An 18,960-nucleotide genomic window follows, 5' to 3' on the forward strand; every position below is an offset into this window, starting at 1 on the left:
ATAGGCTAGGGCTGTTATCCCTGGAGCGTTGGAGGTTGAGGGGTGACCTTTATAGAGGTTTACAAAATTATGAGGGGCATGGATAGGATAAATAGACATAGTCTTTTCCCTGGGGTCGGGGAGTCCAGAACTAGAGGGCATAGGTTTAGGGTGAGAGTGGAAAGATATAAAAGAGACCTAAGGGGCAACTTTTTCACGCAGAGGGTGGTACATGTATGGAATGAGCTGCCAGAGGATGTGGAGGCTGGTAAAATTGCAACATTTAAGAGGCATTTGGATGGGTATATGAATAGGAAGGGTTTGGAGGGATATGGGCTGGGTGCTGGAAGGTGGGACTACATTGGGTTGGGTTAACTGGTCAGCATGGATGGGTTGGACCGAAGGGTCTGTTTCCATGCTGTACATCTCTATGACTCTATGTGGCACAGTACATGGAGGTCGACGCTGGTGGTAACGAGATAGCCTCTCGGCACTGGCGCATGGACCCTTTCCTGTTGAAAGATAGCAAGTTTATAGAGTATTTTTCACGGGAATTTAAAATCTTTTCGGATATTAATTTGGTTATGGACAGTAATCCATCGGTGCTGTGGGAGACTGCCAAGGCCTATGCATGGGTTTACTTATTTCTTACTCGGCGACACGGAAGTGACAGAGGGGAGAGCAGCAGCATTTGCTCGAGGCTCGCCTGAAGGCAGCTGAGTTAGTGTACTTTTACCTGTAACCAAATTGCAGTGGATTACAGCCCTCAGGGCTACTTTGAATGCTGTGCTCACCCAGACAGCAAAGAGGGAAATCTCTTTTGCGAAACAGAAGTTATTTGGTTTCTACCTGCGATCCACTTTCAAGGAGCTATGAACCTGTGCTCCAAGGTCTCTTTGTTCAGCAACACTCCCTAGGACCTTACCATTAAGTGTATAAGTCCTGCTAAGATTTGCTTTCCCAAAATGCAGCACCTCGCATTTATCTGAATTAAACTCCATCTGCCACTTCTCAGCCCATTGACCCATCTGGTCCAGATCCTGTTGTAATCTGAGGTAACCCTCTTCGCTGTCCATTACATCTCCAATTTTGGTGTCATCTGCAAACTTACTAACTGTACCTCTTGTACTCGCATCCAAATCATTTATGTAAATGACAAAAAGTAGAGGGCCCAGGTAGATAAACCAGGTAGATATCTAACGTACCTCGCCAGAAAGAAGAATGCCCTCAATCCATCACATCCATTAGAGAGAGTGCTGATACTCTTACTTGCAATGCCAAAAACATTAATGTAGCATTTAGGAAGTTCTACTCTGAGCTGTACTGGTTGGAGTGCTGTAAGGGCAGATTGATGAAGATGGAATCCTTTTTTAAGACCCTGGACCTTCCAGGTGGAACTTCAGGGCAGGCGTCCTTTCTGAATGCACCCTGACAATCCAGGAAATACAGGAGGCGGTGAAGCAGCTCAAGAGTGGTAAAGCGCCTGGCCAGATGGTTTCAAAGTAAGTTTTATAAGGAGTTTATAGACTTGCTGGCCAGGCCCTTGTCGCATATGTACAACTACTCATACAATCAAAGACTGCCTCCCATCCTCTTTGAAAGAAGCAAATATTTTTCTTATTCTTAAGAAAGGGAAAGCCCCAGAGGATTGCACTTCGTACAGGCCACATCGTTACTGAACGTGGATTTTTAAATTCTGTTGAAAATGCTGGCATTAAGGTTGGAGAGGGTTTTGTCTTTCATTGTAAAGGAGGACCAGACAGATTTTATTAAGGGTTGTAGGTCTACTAATAATATTAGAAGAGTAATAAACATGGTCCAGGTATGCCAGCAAGGTTCGATTCCGGGCTTGGTAGTCTCCCTGGATGCAGAGAAAGCGTTTGACCGGGTGGAGTGGCCGTACCTCTTATGTACTGGAGTGGTTTGTTCTTGGAGGGGTGTTTGCCAAGTGGGTAGCAGTGTTATATGGTGACCCGAAAGCAGAGGTTCTCAGTAATGGTTTAAGGTTGGATAATTTTCGTATCAGCAGAGGCAGCGGACAGGGGTGCCCTCTGCACCACTATTATTTACATTGGTGATTGAGCCACTGGCAGAGGTCATCTGGAGGGGTCCTAACATAATCGCCCCAGAGGTAGGGTCAGGCAGGCATAAGGTCACCCTCCATGCGGATGATGTTCTTCTCTTTCTAACTGATCTGATAACGTTTAATACAAGTGATTAATCTACTTGGTTTGTTCTCAGGGTATAAAATTAATTTTACGAAGTCAGAGGCCATGCCTGTGGGGCGTCTTACTAGAATATCTGATCTTGGGGATGGAACCTGCTGCTCTTTCAAGTGGTCACAGGGAGGTTTCCTGTATTTAGGCATTGTTATCACCCCAGCCTTCAATCAATTAAAGAGGAACCGCGATTATCCGAATACCAATGACCCGAAAATCAGATTATCTAAAGGAGACCTCGAGGTCCCGACAGAAACATTACATCAAAGGTGTGTGTCCAAAACTGATCACGTCTTTTTTTTTTCCAGTGATGAAAAGTGCTGCAGAGAATAGTCCTGGACTGATGGGAGCGCAGGCACCATCTCTAAATGACTGACCTCTCACCCCTCTCTCTGCCCCCACACACTTTCCCTGGAGTTCTACACAGGCGTATACCCTTAACCCCTCTCCTCTAAATATTCTCTCGAAGGTTGTCCTGTACAGGGCAGATGTGGAACCTGTCACATAGCTGCAGTAAAAATGTGTGTGTGCATGTGCGTGCGCACGCTAGTTGGAGACACAGCACATTTCCCACCCATCCCCCCCACCGAAAGGCAGTAGCAGTCTCGTTGTTGGTATCCAGTCCGCTTGCCCCGGAAAGGAGGTGGAAAGGGGTGGGGGGCAGACGGGGTTTGCACAGGGCTGGGTGGTGGGTGATGTTGGGGGTGGTGAGGGATTGCGTGCGGTGTGCTGCTGCTAGTCTCCTGAACAGGGAGCAGCCTTAATAGAAAACTCCGAGGCCCAGAGGAAAGGCATTGAATCGATTAACCGAATAATCAATTATCTGAATGAAATAGTGCCTGCCCATCTCGTTCGGATAATTGAGGTTCCTCTGAATATAAAGCTAATTTTACCCGGGTGTTTTCCTATCTTCCTGGTGGTGGAAATTGAATAAAGATTCGTGCACTTTGTCTCACACCTGCACACACACACCATGGGTTCTGGGGATAAAATAAGCACTACCGCACTTAGGTGGTAGTGTGGGGGTTAAAGGGGAAAAAAGAAAAAAAAAAAGAAAAAAAATAAATAAAGTGCTATACCTCCCCCTTTCTCTCGGGAGAAAAAAAAAAATATAAAGCTAATTTTACCCGGGTGTTTTCCTATCTTCCTGGTGGTGGAAATTGAATAAAAATTCGTGCACTTTGTGTCTTTCACTGTGTCTCACACCTGCACACACACACACACCATGGGTGCGGGGGATAAAATAAGCACTACTGCACTTAGGTGGTAGTGTGGGGGTTAAATTATTTAAAGAAAAGGAAAAAAAAAAGAAAAAAAGAAAAATATAAAGCTAATTTTGTGCAGTTATTCGAGAAGATAAGGCAGGATCTTCAGCGCTGGGAGGATCTTCCGATATTTTGGTTGGGTAGAATACTTCTGGTCAAAATGAATTTTATTTCCTCACTTCTTATATCCAATACGAATGCTCTCTTTGATGCTGGCTTGGATCTTTCATCTGGCACCATAGGTAGCCTCTTATGTAGCTGGACTAATTGCTGCTTCTGCAGAGAATGGGAGGTTTGGATTTCCTGGATTTTAAGTAATATCAATAGAGTTGCTTACGATCCTATGTGGCTGACTGGGCCTGCCAGGACCCGTGGTCAATTTGTTTGGACATTGAGGCCTCCCAGGCAAAATGCCCCCTCATCCATTTGTTATTTAAGACAAGGTGAGGATTGTTATGGACCATTGCAGAAACCCGATTGTCCTTAACACGGTTAAAGCATGGAGAATGATGCGGCAGGGTGAAGGCAACTTACAAAAGACTTCCCGTTTCACTACCATCTGGCTTTAAACTCAGAGTCTAGAGGAGTCTCCCGTTTGGGAGATTTATTTGACAGGGAGGTCATAATGTCTTTCAAGCAGCAGCATCAGAAATATGAGCTATCTAGGAAGGACCTCATTGGTTACTTTCAGGTTCGGGACATTATATAGAAAAAGACTACATTGATAATTAGTCCCTATAAGTCGGATAGGGAGAGGAGAGTGCTCCGGGGCTGTCGGGCCAGTGTAGATTAGTTGTGGAGCACATGCCCCAGACCTCCTTAAGAGTGTGGTGCACCAGAAAATGGAACTGTTTTATAACAGGACGGCCCTTTCTGAATTATATAGATGTAAACTTGTTGGCTATATCGGTCAGGGCCTTTGTGTAGTCATGAGGACTATGTCTGGCGGTCAAGGGACCTCTGGGGGGAAAGAATCTGAACAAATACGGGTTTGCTTACTAATGCTCCCAGTGGTGGGAACTTTGGTGAGATTGCACTGAGTGCAGTAACTTAGCTGGATATAACTTAATTTACCTAGGTTTAATTTAATTTTTTGTAGTTATTTATTGAATTGTAGTTTTTGCAGTTATTTTTCTTTCTCTCCTCAGTGGTTTGTGGAGTACAGTAGTAGTTTGTTTTCTGTTGTTGTCATTATGTTATAAGGTTGCTATACTATTTTGCAGTGATTTTGTAATTTTGTAAAAAATTACAAATCTTTTTTCTCCATAAAAATATTTACCAAAAAACAGGAGGTCCACACAGTTTTGTTGCAGCCTATATGATACAAGCAGCCTGCCCTTTCCTAACAGCTGACTATGTATTAAAGAAAAGCTGCAAACAAAAACTTGCAATAACAATTCTTGTAAACATGAGGGCAAATAGAGCAAGTCAGATAGATTTGTGCAAAGTTGGAAGCATTACTGGTACAGGGGTGACACCATCCGAATTGCTTTTGTGGAGTCCTAGTATGGGGACAACTGAGTGAAGGGCACCTTCTGTGCTGTAGCCAATCTTGGCGGGTGAAAGAAACAATGCTATGAGTCATAGAAATGTACAGCATGGAAACAGAGCCTTTGGTCCAACCCGTCCATGCCAACCAGATATCCCAACCCAATCTAGTCCCACCTGCCAGCACACGGCCCATATCCCTCCAAACCCTTCCTATTCATATACCCATCCAAATGCCTCTTAAATGTTGCAACTGTACCAGACTCCAACACTTCCTCTGGCAGCTCATTCCATACATGTACCATCGTCTGTGTGAAAAAGTTACCCCTTAGGTCTCTTTTATATCTTTCCCCTCTCACCCTAAACCTAAGCCCTCTAGTTCTGGACTCCCCGACCCCAGGGAAAAGACTTTGTCTATTTATCCTATCCATGCCCCTCATAATTTTGTAAACCTCTAAGGTCACCCCTTAGCCTCCGACACTTCAGAGAAAACAGCCCCACCCTGTTCAGCCTCTCCTTATAGCTCAAATCCTCCAACCCTTGCAACATCCTTGTAAATCATTTCTGATCCCTTTCAAGTTTCACAACATATTTCCAATAGGAAGGAGACCAGGATTGCATGCAATATTCCAACAATGGCCTAACCAAAGTCCTGTACAGCCACAACATGACCTCCTAACTCCTGTACTCAATACTCTGACCAATAAAGGAAAGCATACCAAACGCCTTCCTCACTATCCTATCTAGCTGCGACTCCACTTTCAAGGAGCTATGAACCTGCACTCCAAGGTCTCTTTGTTCAGTAACACTCCCTAGGACCTTACCATTAAGTGTCTCAGTCCTGCTAAGATTTGCTTTCCCAAAATGCAGCACCTCGCATTTATCTAAATTAAACTCCATCTGCCACTCCTTAGCCCATTGGCCCATTTGATCAAGGTCTTGTTGTAATCTGAGGTAACCTTCTTCGCTGTCCATTACATCTCCAATTTTGATGTAATCTGCAAACTTACTAACTGTACCTCTTATGCTCCCATCCAAATCATTTATGTAAATGACAAAAAGTAGAGGACCCAGCACCGATCCTTGTGGTACTCCACTGGTCACAGGTCTCCAGTCTGATAAACAACCCTTCACCACCCTCTGTCTTCTACATTTGAGCCAGTTCTGTATCCAAATGGCTAGTTCTCCTTGTATTCCATGAGATGTAATTAGTATCGCTTGGGGAACCTTGTCAAACGCCTTACTGAAGTCCATATAGATCACATCTACCGCTCTGCCCTCATCAATCTTCTTTGTTACTTCTTCAAAAAATTCAATCAAGTTAGTGAGACATGATTTCCCACAGGTTGCATAGACAGCTAGGAATCATCCACAGAATTAAGTGGGAACAGCTGGCCAGCAAGATCAATTTCAGGAGGTGGCACCCAAACTCAGCAGCAATTCCTTCAATCAATGAATGCATCTTCTTCCCTTCCCATCACCATTTCACGTTGTTCAAACCACACACACACCCATCATTTACCCAGCAATATCCTGATGTTCAGAATTCAAGGCTAACACCTAAATATTCTGTCTCACCTGTACAAGTTTACCACACATACTCACCCCTCATTGCTTTCACATACTTCCAGTAATTCAATTATGGCCGACATGACAAAATACAGGAGAAAGTGAGGACTGCAGATGCTGGGGATCAGAGCTTAAAAATGTGTTGCTGGAAAAGCGCAGCAGGTCAGGCAGCATCAAAGGAGAAGGAAAATCGACGTTTGGGGCAGAGTTCCTGAAGAAGGGCTTATGACAAAATACAGTTCTACACAACCACTGACATTATATCCTCTCCCTTGCAGGACAAGGTGTTACACTATGGAATTGAGCAGAACAAAATCTATGAAGAACAATATCACTTGCCTTTCCTAATCTCTAGGGAGATGCTTTCAGCATTGTGGCACTAGTTGAAAAGAGGCCTACAGCATCCAAACTTAGAGAACACTGCCTTGCTCACCTTCTAACTTCCAAAATATTCCCAACTTGGCAGCTGTGCTGTTCCAGCAATAAAGTTTCAGACTTGGCAGAATAAGCAAACTAATAAGCAAAAATGGACCTCGAGCTTCCCACCCACATCTCCCTCAGTTTTATTTCATTCCTTCCAAATTAAAACATTCCTTCCAAATCTATTACTGCTACCTCACTCCTTCAACCCTTATCAAACCTACTTCTACATCAAAACTACCTCTGAATAAATGTCAAAATAGTAATGTATTCAGAAGAATGACTCCCTGCCGTCGAGACTCCATGAAAGATTAAAATATTAAAAAGGTCCTCACCAATCATCTCCCAGGACCTGAATAGATTACTGAACACCAAACAGTTTCCCCAATTAGAATGTCTTGCTGAATACCCATTAACAGGGCCACTATTCCCTTAACTAACAAAATAGTGCTTCCGTGAAATTGCATGAATGCATGAAACTCACAGCAGCAAGTAGTATATAAACCTCACAACCCAGCAGCAGTAGTCAGTTTAATATCCTTTAAGTACGTGTATAATTTCTAACTTATTTAGAACAGAGAGGCAGAGTAAGTTTACTAACATTTACTAACTTAAAAGATAAAAGGACTAACACCTCTTGATTATGCAAGCATACCGGACAGACACTTTCAATCCTATCAATAATAGCAACCAGCTCTTAGCAAATGTTTAAACCATCTCATGTCTCCCCAGGACAGAAGTCACCCAAACCTTTGTGTACAATAGATAAAACAGTGTAACACCATAGTGATAGAAGTTTAGTACATGTAAGAACCGCGCATAAAGAGGCTACTCTCAGAGCTGTACTTCGGGATTCTCTCGTCACCTGAACTTGTGCTACTGCGATTGCTGAATAAAGAGGCTATTTTCACCATTCACTGATTTTGGTCGTTACTTGAACATGATCCCTTCCTGAAGAAGGGCCTGTGCCCGAAACGTCGAATCTCCTGTTCCCTGGATGCTGCCTGACCTGCTGTGCTGTTCCAGCAATAAAGTTTCAACTTTGATCTCCAGCATCTGCAGACCTCACTTTCTCCTCCATGATCCCTCATTGTCTTACAAACTCCAGGAGAGAAAACCAGAGTAGCTGTATAGCAGCAATAAAGATAAAAGATAATGTTCATTGCCTGCAGCTCAATAAATGTGTCGTCCAGACCCTTTAAAAGTTTCAATACCTGGAACTACAGGGCACTTGAAGTCAGTTAAGTTTCTGTAAATGAATATTGCAAAATTTGTAGAAACCAGACAGCCAGGGTAGACAATCAAACTGGGAACCAGATTCATGGTTCTCTGGACTATCAGCCACGATAACAGTATAAAGTTTGAGTTATTTGCAATTCTATCTCCAAACGTGCACTCCCTATTACTTACTAACACTTTCCGATAGGAAAGGTTTCAAATATTACGTTGACAGGCCGACAAGGGGAGAGGCCATTCTAGACTTAGTGCTCGGAAACGAGCCGGGGAAGGTATTAGATCTTGTGGTGGGAGAGCATTTTGGTGATAGTGACCAGAACTGCCTCACATTCTACATAGCTATGGAGAAGGAGAGGATTAGGCAAAATGGGAGGATATTTAATTGGGCAAGAGGAAACTATGATGCGATTAGACATGAGTCAGGAAGCATGGACTGGGAGCAATTGTTCCATGGTAAAGGCACTATAGACATGTGGAGACTGTTTGAGGAACACTCGCTGCGAGTGATGAATAAATATGTCCCTCTGAGACAGGCAAGAAGGGGTAAGAAAGGAACCTTGGATGACGAGAGCGGTGGAGCTTCTCGTCAAAAGGAAGAAAGTAGCTTACATAAGGTGGAGGAAGCTAGGGTCAAGCTCAGCTCTAGAGGATTACAGGCAGGCGAGGAAGGAGCTCAAAAATGGTCTGAGGAGAGCCAGAAGGGGGCATGAGAAAGGCTTGGCAGAACGGATTAGGGAGAACACAAAGGCATTTTACAATTATGTGAGAAATAAGAGAATTGTCAAAGAAACAGTAGGGCTGATCAGGGATAGCATAGGGAACTTGTATGTGGAGTCTGAGGTGGTAGGGGAAGCCCTAAATGAGTTTTTTGCTTCTGTCTTTATGAAAGAAATTAAATTTGTAGTGAATTAAACCTTAGAAAAGCAGGCGTACATGCTAGAATGGATAGAGATAGAGGAAGCTGATGTGCTGAAAATTTTGTCAAACATTAAGATTGACAAGTCGCCAGGCCCGGACCAGATTTATCCTCGGCTGCTTTGGGAAACGAGAAATGCAATTGCTTCGCCACTTGCGAAGATCTTTGCATCCTCGCTCTCCACTGGAGTCGTACCTGAGGACTGGAGACAGGCAAGTGTAATTCCTCTCTTCAAGAAAGGAAATAGGGAAATCCCCGGCAATTACAGACCAGTCAATCTCACGTCTGTCGTCTGCAAGGTATTAGAAAGGATTCTGAGGGATAGGATTTATGACCATCTGGAAGAGCATGGCTTGATTAAATGCAGTCAACACGGCTTTGTGAGGGGCAGGTCATGTCTCACAAACCTTATCGAGTTCTTTGAGGATGTGACTAGAAAAGTTGATGAGGATCGAGCTGTGGATGTGGTGTATATGGACTTCAGCAAGGCATTTGATAAGGTTCCCCATAGTAGGCTCATTCAGAAGGTCAGGAGGAAATGGGATACAGGGGAACTTAGCTGTCTGGATACAGAATTGGCTGGCCACCAGAAGACAGCGAGTGGTAGTAGAAAACAAATATTCTGCCTGGAAGTCAGTGCTGAGTGGTGTTCCACAGGGCTCTGTCCTTGGGCCTCTACTGTTTGTAATTTTTATTAATGACTTGAGGGGATTGAAGGATGGGTCAGCAAGTTTGCAGACGACACAAAGGTTGGAGGTGTCGTTGACAGTATAGAGGGCTGTTGTAGGCTGCAGCGGGACATTGACAGAATGCAGAAATGGGCTGAGAGCTGGCAGATGGAGTTCAACCTGGATAAATGTGAGGTGATGCATTTTGGAAGGTCGAATTTGAAAGCTAAGTACAGGATTAAGGATACGATTCTTGGCAGTGTGGAGGAACAGAGGGATCTTGGTGTGCAGGTACATAGATCCCTTAAAATGGCCACCCAAGTGGACAGGGTTGTTAAGAAAGCATATGGTGTTTTGGTTTTCATTAACAGGGGGATTGAGTTTAAGAGTCGGGAGATCTTGTTGCAGCTCTATAAAACTTTGGTTAGACCGCACTTGGAATACTGCGTCCAGTTCTGGTTGCCCTATTATAGAAAAGATGTGGATGCTTTGGAGAGGGTTCAGAGGAGGTTTACTAGGCTGCCTGGACTGGAGGGCTTATCTTATGAAGAGAGGTTGACTGAGCTCGGACTTTTTTCATTGGAGAACAGGAGGAGGAGAGGGGACCTAATTGAGGTATACAAGATAATGAGAGGCATAGATAGAGTCGATAGCCAGAGATGATTTCCCAGGGCAGAAATGGCTAACACGAGGGGTCATAGTTTTAAGCTAGTTGGAGGAAAGTATAGAGGGGATGTCAGAGGTGGTTCTTTACACAGAGAATTGGGAGAGCATGGAATGCGTTGCCAGCAGCAGTTGTGGAAGCAAGGTCATTGGGGACATTTAAGAGACTGCTAGACATGCATATGGTCACAGAAATTTGAGGGTGCATACATGAGGATCAATGGTCGGCACAACATCGTGGGCTGAAGGGCCTGTTCTGTGCTGTACTGTTCTATGTTCTATTTAACTTACCTACAGTCAGGTAACTGGCCTTTGAAATATTGTTACTTGTTGTTTCACACATCATTTCTCAAGACCATAGTACACAGAGGCTGTCAGGACCTGAATGTTCCAAATTGGAATTCTGGAGTGAAATCTACTGCTCCTGAGACTGGGAAGTAAGACAGGCAAGAGAACTTAATTGAGAAGGAGGCAGAAAAACCAGATTCTAAATGAAGGCAGATAGTCTTAAAAGGTGGGGTCTGTCTACTTATGATGTGGTTGTGGGGAGTTCAACTGAGGGCCCTAGATAAAGGAGGTAATAGTGACACAGTATGAAGGGGGAGTGGGATCCAATACGGTGACAAATGCAGGGTAATGTTTGGGTACTGGCTGATTTCATGGGAATGTCACAGAAATGGAGAAAGCAGATGGAGTGGAGAAATCAGGGCAAGAGAAGGTGTGGGCACAATAAAGGGTGTTGGGACAAAGAGGAAAGAAGGCACATGGAGGATGATGGTTATAGGGCCAAAGATAATAAGGAGAGGTTTTAGAGTGATACAGGGAAGAGGAATGTTTTTTGGTGAGGTCACTGTTGAGTGAGAAATTTGATGGAAGACAAAGGGAAACTAGAAGGTGATGGTGCATATTTGATAGATAACACACCATTTTTCACTATTATTCAAGAGGGCATTGGGTAATCGTTAAGATAAAAACAATGTGCAATAGTATGGGAAAAAGCAGGAGATTCGTACTAGGTAATGATAGTCATTAAAGGAGCTAGTGAGGCATTATGGATTAAATGGCCTCATAACAACTCAGGAAGCCTGATTGGAAAGGAACATTATTTTTCATTTAACACCAAAAGAGATCCATCCAATGTGGCAAACATAGGTCAGTCCTAGTCTGGGACAAAAAAAAAAAAGAGTTCTGCGGAGTCCCTCCTGTGCCTGTTTTTTGGATGTAGGTTTGCTCGCTGAGCTGGAAGGTTCATTTCCAGACGTTTTGTTATCCTACTAGGTAACATCTTAGTGGGCCTCAGGCAAAGCAATGCTGAAAATTCCTGCTTTCTATTTATATGTTTGGGTTGGTGATGTTATTTCCTGTGGTGAGGTCACTTCCTGTTCCTTTTCTCAGTGGGTGGTAGATGGAGTCTGCTTTTTCTCTTTTTTAATCCATTTGTTCAGGGATGTTTTTAACCCCCTCAGAACAGATGGGGTTTGAACCCAGGCCTCCTGGCTTACGAGTAGGAACACTACCACTGTGCCACAAGAGCCTTCTGGGTTTGCTTTCTAATATGTTTTTCTAATCAACCTGTTCAGAGATGTTATTACACACTTCTGGAGCAGGGGGACTTGAATCCCAGATCCCCTGGCTCAGGGGCAGATACACTACCATTGCACAAGGGCCCCATTACGTGTAGAATATCCATGTAGCCAATTAGATATTTACATGCAAAGCCCATTAACGGCAATGCAAATCATCAAAAGTGAGAGGGAGGTAGGGAGAAGAGAAAGGGACTGAATCAAAATGGATTAGGAGGGGAGATAAAGCACTGTAATCCCTGCACTGGGTCTGCTTTGCCTTTTTTCTAAACTTCTCGAAGTGCTATCACACACGACAAAATAACTTTCCAACTACTGAAATCACCATGACTTTTTTCTTTTTTTCATTTAACTAGCACCAGTAATCACCTGTGTAGCCAATTGAATACTTACAAGCAATGAGCATCAAGAATGAGGGGGAAGTTAGAGAGAGGGAGAGGGAAAGGGGTAAATCAAAATAGAGTTGGACTGGGATTGCTTTATTTCTTTTCATATCTAGATATTTTCTAACCAACCTGTCCAGAGACATGATTACATACCTCTAGAACAGGTGGGACTTGTGCCTAGGTGTCCCAGCCCAGAGGCAGAAACACTACCACAATACCATGAGAGTCTCGGGGCCTACTTCATCTTTTCCTCTCTTCTTTCACCCAGAAGTGTTATCACACACAACCAAGTGACCTCCCACCCACCAAAATCACCATGACTCTTTTTTGGCTGAATCTTTTGTAAAACTACTATACATCGCCAGTTAAAACACCTCTGTAACCAATTAAAAGTTTACATGCAAAGCCATTATGGACAATACAAGCTATCAAAAGTGAAGGGGGGATAGGGAGAGAGGGGAGGGCCTAAATCAAAACAGAATTGGACTGGGTCGGTTTTGTTTTTTTTCACATCTGGATATTTTCTTATTGATCTGTTCAGAGAGATGTTATTACACACCTCTGAACCAGGTAGGACTTGAACCCCAGTATCTCAGTCCAGGGGTAGGGACACTACCACTGTGCTACAAGAGGGCCCTTGGGTTTGCATTACTTTTATTTTGGACCCAAAGGGTCGGCTTTATCTGACTTTTCCAATCACCCTGTTGAAAAATGTTATTACTCACCTCTGGAACAGGTGGGACCAAGTCAACAAGCCTCTTGGTCTAGGAGTAGGAACTATGTCTAAGAGCCCCCGGATCCGATTCATTTTTTTTTTCAAAATATCTTCGTGCTGGTGACACAGATGGAGACTCCAAAGGGGGAGTGTTCGTTCTCATACAGTCTTTTGAGAGTACTTAGAGTAACATGTTACCTGGATCATCCTTCAAGCTCAAGCTGGAGTTGTTGTGGCTCACAGTCAATTCAGCCAGCTTTGCGTACAAGTTTTCTCTGCGTGATATAGGATATGTCAACTCATAACCCCACAGCTATGGATTGAGTTGTCGGTTTATGACTGAGACTACTGAAGTGGCCCATTCAGCAATAGGTACTGCGTCTATGATGCCACATGCCTCTAGACATTCCAGTTCAGCCTGTACTTTGGCACATAGGCACAGAACCAACGGTGCCTTGAGGCATTTAGGGTTGACCTCTGGGTCTACACAGATCTTGGCCCTGGCACCTTTTATCTTTGGTGAGGCCCTCTTGAAGCATTCGGGATTGACAGCAATCCTCTGATAGTCATAGCCAAGATAGTTCAGTGGGCTGAGGGATGTCTACATGGGTGAAGATACATTCTCCTTAGCATGACCTGCTGGAGAGATGAGGGAGTTGCTAGTGGATGGGAAATGGAAAAGCAGAGCATCCTTGGAGTGATCGGAGATTAAGCTCCTGAGGTGACTTGCTGGCACTCCTCTTCTCTGGCTGTGAGCCAATAGCACTTTCCTGACTTTTGGAAGAGAAGGGCAATTCGAGGGAGCTTGAGGTCCCTCGACTCCCTCTCACCTATGTCTAGCAGGTACAAACATATATCCAACAGAAACCTCATCCTCTGCTCCAACTAGACCCTCCATGGCAGATGCCACTCTCTCAAGGGAGGAAGCCAAATGTTTAATTGCTGGAACCAGTACTTATAACGTGGACAGACTCCTCAGCCTTGGCTCGAGTCAGCACTTGGGCTTCTGGCATCTTTGACCGATATTCCCTTTCCGGTCTCTATATCTTTATCAGGGTTCTCACAGCCAAATCCATATGCTTGGAGACTGCATGGAGGTCAGCAGGGCCTTGATCTCCAGTAATTGTCCAATGTAGAGACATAAGCTCTCATATCCTCTGTCAGCTGCAGTTACATGTCTGTGACGATCTACCAGACTGTGACACTAAGCCTAAGATAGAATGTGACTGCACTGAGGTGAATGGCAGTGCTGGTGCAGGTGAGTGATGACTCCTGTAATCGTCTCTAAAGGGGAGGATTGGGGTCAGGGGGGATGGAAAGACAGGGGACAGAGGTGAAAATTAATATATCATGGAGATTTTCCACTGTGATCCCCTCCAATTGTCAGCATTCTTCTACTACAGATGGACAAACAGAATGATTGAGAATCATCCCAATGGCTATAACCAGTGTATAAGTATCTATGTCTATGACAGCTCCCTTCACTAGGTGTCTGATTTCAACTCTGCCCATCAACTGCTACAGCTTTCAGATAATAAGGTGGTTTCCACACATTCAATCCATGTTTTATCTGGTGTTGAGAATGCTGTCTGACAGCCTTCTTCACTTCCACGTTCATAATGCTTGGTGCAGTTAGTGTCATTTTGCAGCCACTTACTCTTGGAGAGCACAGCAGCTTGTTCCCATCCCTCCAGTACTGCACCCAAATTTTGAAATAGGCCAAATTGGCTCTACATTTGAAAGTCTGAAAAACGTTTGGCTTAGCAAGAAACTGGCAATTATCTGCAGCTGTTGTCCTTCCAAGTGCTAGACGTCATGAAGGCTATTGTTGAAGGAGGCTTGAGAGTTGCTGCTGTGCATCCGGAAAAAGTACAGACTGACAACTGTGTGTCAGTGCGGAGACAGTGAATGTTTAAGTCGGTGGTTGAATGATGTGGGCCTCTTTGATCTGGATATAGTTAGCTTTTTGAGTGTTGTTAGTGCTGCACCTATCAAGGTAAGTGATAAGTCTTCCATCATGTTCCTGGCTTGTGCTTTGTAAAGGTTTTATGGAGTCAGAAGGCAAGTCACTTGTCATGGAATTTCCAGACCCTGATCTGTTCTTATAACCCTAATATTGATATTGCTGTTAAATTTCTGGTCAATGCTAATCTTCACTATGTTCATGATGATTGGGGAGCTCAGCAATGAAAATTTTGTTGAATGGGAGGGGAAAATGGTTAGATCCTATCTTGGTAGAAATGGTCATTGCTGAGCACTGGTATAACGTGAATACCACTTGCTATTTATCAGTTCAAGGTGGTCTTGCTACATATGGACACAGACTGCTTCAATATCTGCAGAATAATAAAATGGTATTTAAGACTGTGCAATCATCTGCAAATATCCTCACTTTATGATGGTTGGAAGATCAATGGTTAGCACTGCTGCCTCACAGCGCCAGAGACCCAGGTTCAATTCCTGCCTCAGGTGACTGTGTGGAGTTTACACACTCTCCCCGTGTCTATGTGGGTTTCCTCCCACAGTCCAAAAATGTGCAGGTTAGGTGAATTGGCCATGCTAAATTGCCCATAGTGTTAGGCGAAGGGGTAAATGTAGGGGAATGGGTGTGGGTGGGTCGCCCTTCGGCAGGTCGGTGTGGTCTTGCTGGGCCGAAGGGTCTGTTTCCACACTAAGTAATCTAATCTAAAAGCAGAAGATACTTAGACATAGGATGCTGCACTGTGGAACTCCTGCAGCAAAGTCTTCGGGTTGAACTTTCCTTTTGCTCCAGGTATCACAGAGTTTTAACAGTGCACACGGTGGATATTCACCCCATCATGTCTGTACTGGCTCTTCAAATGAGCATCTCATCTACTGCCATTAGATTAGATTCCCTACAGTGTGGAAACAGGCCCTTCGGCCCAACCAGTTCACGCCGACCCTCCGAAGATTAATCCACCCAGACCCATTTCCCTCTGAATAATGCACCTAACACTATGGGCAATTTAGCATGGCCAATTCACCTGACCTGCACATCTTTGGATTGTGGGTTGAAACCGGAGCACCCGGAGGAAACCCACGCAGACACGGGGAGAATGTGCAAACTCCACACAGACAGTTGCCCGAGGCTGGAATCGAACCTGGGACCCTGGTGCTGTGAGGCAGAAGTGCTAACTACTGAGCCACTGTGCTGCCTTAAAACACACAACACCGGGTTATGGTCCAGGAGGTTGATTTGAAACTATCATTTATCTATGACCCTAGACATGACACCTTTTGAAATCCTATCTAATTTCTATTTGAATGCCTTCTTAGAAAGTGCCTCCACCACAGTCTCAGGTAGTGCACTCCAAATCTTATCCATTCATTTTGTGAAAAATATTTTCCTCATCATCATTTTTGCTTCTTGTAATGGTTGCTTTAAAATCTGTACCCTCTCATTTTCAATAACTTCACAGGCAGAAAAAATTTTCTGCATGCTCTTTTTCAATCTGCTCATGATTTTTGAATACTTCTATCATAGAGTCATACAGATGTACAGCACGGAAACAAATCTTTCAGTGCAAATCGTCCATGCTGACCAGATATCCCAACTTAATCTAGTCCCATTTGCCAGCACCCGGCCCATTTCCCTCTAAACCCTTTGTATTCATACACCCATTCAGATGCCTTTTAAATGTTGTAATTGTACCAGCCTCCACCACTTCCTCTGGCAGCTCATTCCATACATGCACCACTGTGTGAAAAAGTTGCCCCTTAGGTCTCTTAAATATTTCCCCTCTCACCGTAATCCTATGCCTTCTAGTTCTGGACTACCCTACCACAGGGAAAAAACCTTGTCTATTTACCCTATCCATGCCCCTCATCATTTTATAAATCTTTATAAGGTCACCCCTCAGCCTCCGACCTCTCCTTACAGCTCAAATCCTCCAATCGTAGCAACATCCTTGAAAATCTTTTCTGAACTCTTTCAAGTTTCACAACATCATTCCAATAAGAAGGAGACCAGAATTGCATGCAATATTCCAAAAGTGGTCACAGGCCTCCAGTCTGAAAAACTACCCTCCACCTTCAAGCCAGTTCTGTATCCAAATGGCTCGTTCTCCTTGTATTCCATGAGATCTAACCTTGCGAACCAGTCTCTCATGAGGAACCTTGTTGAATGCCTTGCTGAAGTTCATATAGATCATGTCTCCTGCTCTGCCCCCATCAATCCTTTGTTACTTCAAAAAACTCAATCAAGTTCGTGAGACCCGATTTCCCACGCACAAGGCCATGTTGACTATCCCTAATCAATCCTTGCCTTTCCAAACACATGTACATCCTGTCCCTCAGAATTACCACCATCGACATCAGGCTCACTGGTCTATAGTTCCCTGGTCTTTTCTTACTGCCCTTCTTAAACAGAGGCACCACGTTAGCCAACCTCCAGTCTTCTGGCACCCCACCTGTGACTATCTCAGCAAGGGGCTCAACAATCACTTCCTTAGCTTCCCAAACAGTTCCAGGGTACACCTGATCAGTCTTGGGGATTTATCCACTTTTATGCGTTTCAAGACATTCAGCACTTCCTCCTCTGTAATATGGACATTTTTCAAGATGTCAATCAGATCTCCTCTCAGTCTTCTCTTCTCCAAGAAACACAGAACAACTTCACCAACCTCAGTAACTGAAATTCTTTATCCCTGGAATGATTCTTGCAAAACCCTTTAACTCACTCTCTAATGCATTCATGTCCTTCCCAAAGTACATTCCCTAGAAATGAATGCAGTACTCCAGCTGAGGATGAAATTGTGTCTTATAATTCCAAATATGTTTTCTTACACACTGACAGCAAGATTGTCAATTTAGCACATACAGATGAATCTCTGCCAGCACCTAAATATCCACAGCCTTGGAGAATGCCACATGAATCTCACAGATGGTGGCTTGCGATGTACCCTGCTGCTAGGGAAGATAATCAGTGCTGCTGGAAGCAACATCATGATTACTTTCACACTGACTAATTCAAAGAGTGTGGAATTTTGTAACTGAATCTAGGAAGAGATAAAAGCTTTTTGGCAAATCTGAAGAATAAAACAAAACATTGAATGTTATTCATTCGAGGATGATAGAAAATGAATGAGCTGACTTGTTGCTTTTAAAATTAGGGAGGGATGGGAAGATGTTTAGCTTGAATACAGAAAGATTGGCTGTGGGATAACAGTTTTTAATTAAAAGATATGTTATGCCTTTATGTTTGGAACCGTAATAAATCATAGGTAAGCTTGAACATATTGCTTTTTGATCAGTTATCTTGAGATTTTCTACTGACATTTACTCACAATTCGAAACTGGCTGGAGTTACCCTTGAAAAGTTGTCCACAATCTTTCTTTGACAGGAACTTTTTAATCTAAGGAGACGTTAATGCAATACTCAAGGATGTACCATTACCTGAAAACATTTATGGTTTTTGCAGATAAAGGTTCTGTGAATCTTTCCATGGATTCCTCTTTATCATCAAAGTATTCCTCATAAATATTGATAGCATTGTTCTGTTTGATGCAGTGCTCCATTAACTGCAAAAACAGAAAAGAACAGTCAATATACAAGTTTCATTAGGCAAGGAGATGCACATTACTTTGTTGCTTATCAAGGTTCCAGATGACCTACTGCTCTTGTTACCCTTCAGCTTGCCCTTCCACCAACTTTGTGGGCCAACATTTTTAAAACCTATATATGCATGAACATATCTGAAAGAGCACATCATGAGTCACTCTACTCTTGCAAAATCTTGCTCATCAATGCAAAAAAGTAAAGGCTAGCCCAACTAGTTTGTGCTGATGCTATTCTATTACTCTTAAATGTTGAAAGATATATGATTTCAGTAG

At 43.6% G+C, this 18,960-nt stretch overlaps 1 protein-coding gene across 3 annotated transcripts in view; it reads right to left on the bottom strand.

Annotated features, from left to right (window-relative positions):
- Nucleotides 1-18,960, bottom strand: part of dnai2b (dynein, axonemal, intermediate chain 2b) — a 70,830-nt gene that overhangs the window by 42,453 nt on the left and 9,417 nt on the right. For all 3 annotated transcript variants that reach the window (XM_043714739.1, XM_043714738.1, XM_043714737.1), the window contains exon 4: nt 18,524-18,648. In XM_043714739.1, coding sequence (XP_043570674.1) covers nt 18,524-18,648 — 125 coding nt within the window. The remainder of the gene's footprint in view (nt 1-18,523; nt 18,649-18,960) is intronic.

Source organism: Chiloscyllium plagiosum, chromosome 24 (genome assembly GCF_004010195.1).
Source record: "Chiloscyllium plagiosum isolate BGI_BamShark_2017 chromosome 24, ASM401019v2, whole genome shotgun sequence".
Taxonomy (NCBI): domain Eukaryota; kingdom Metazoa; phylum Chordata; class Chondrichthyes; order Orectolobiformes; family Hemiscylliidae; genus Chiloscyllium; species Chiloscyllium plagiosum.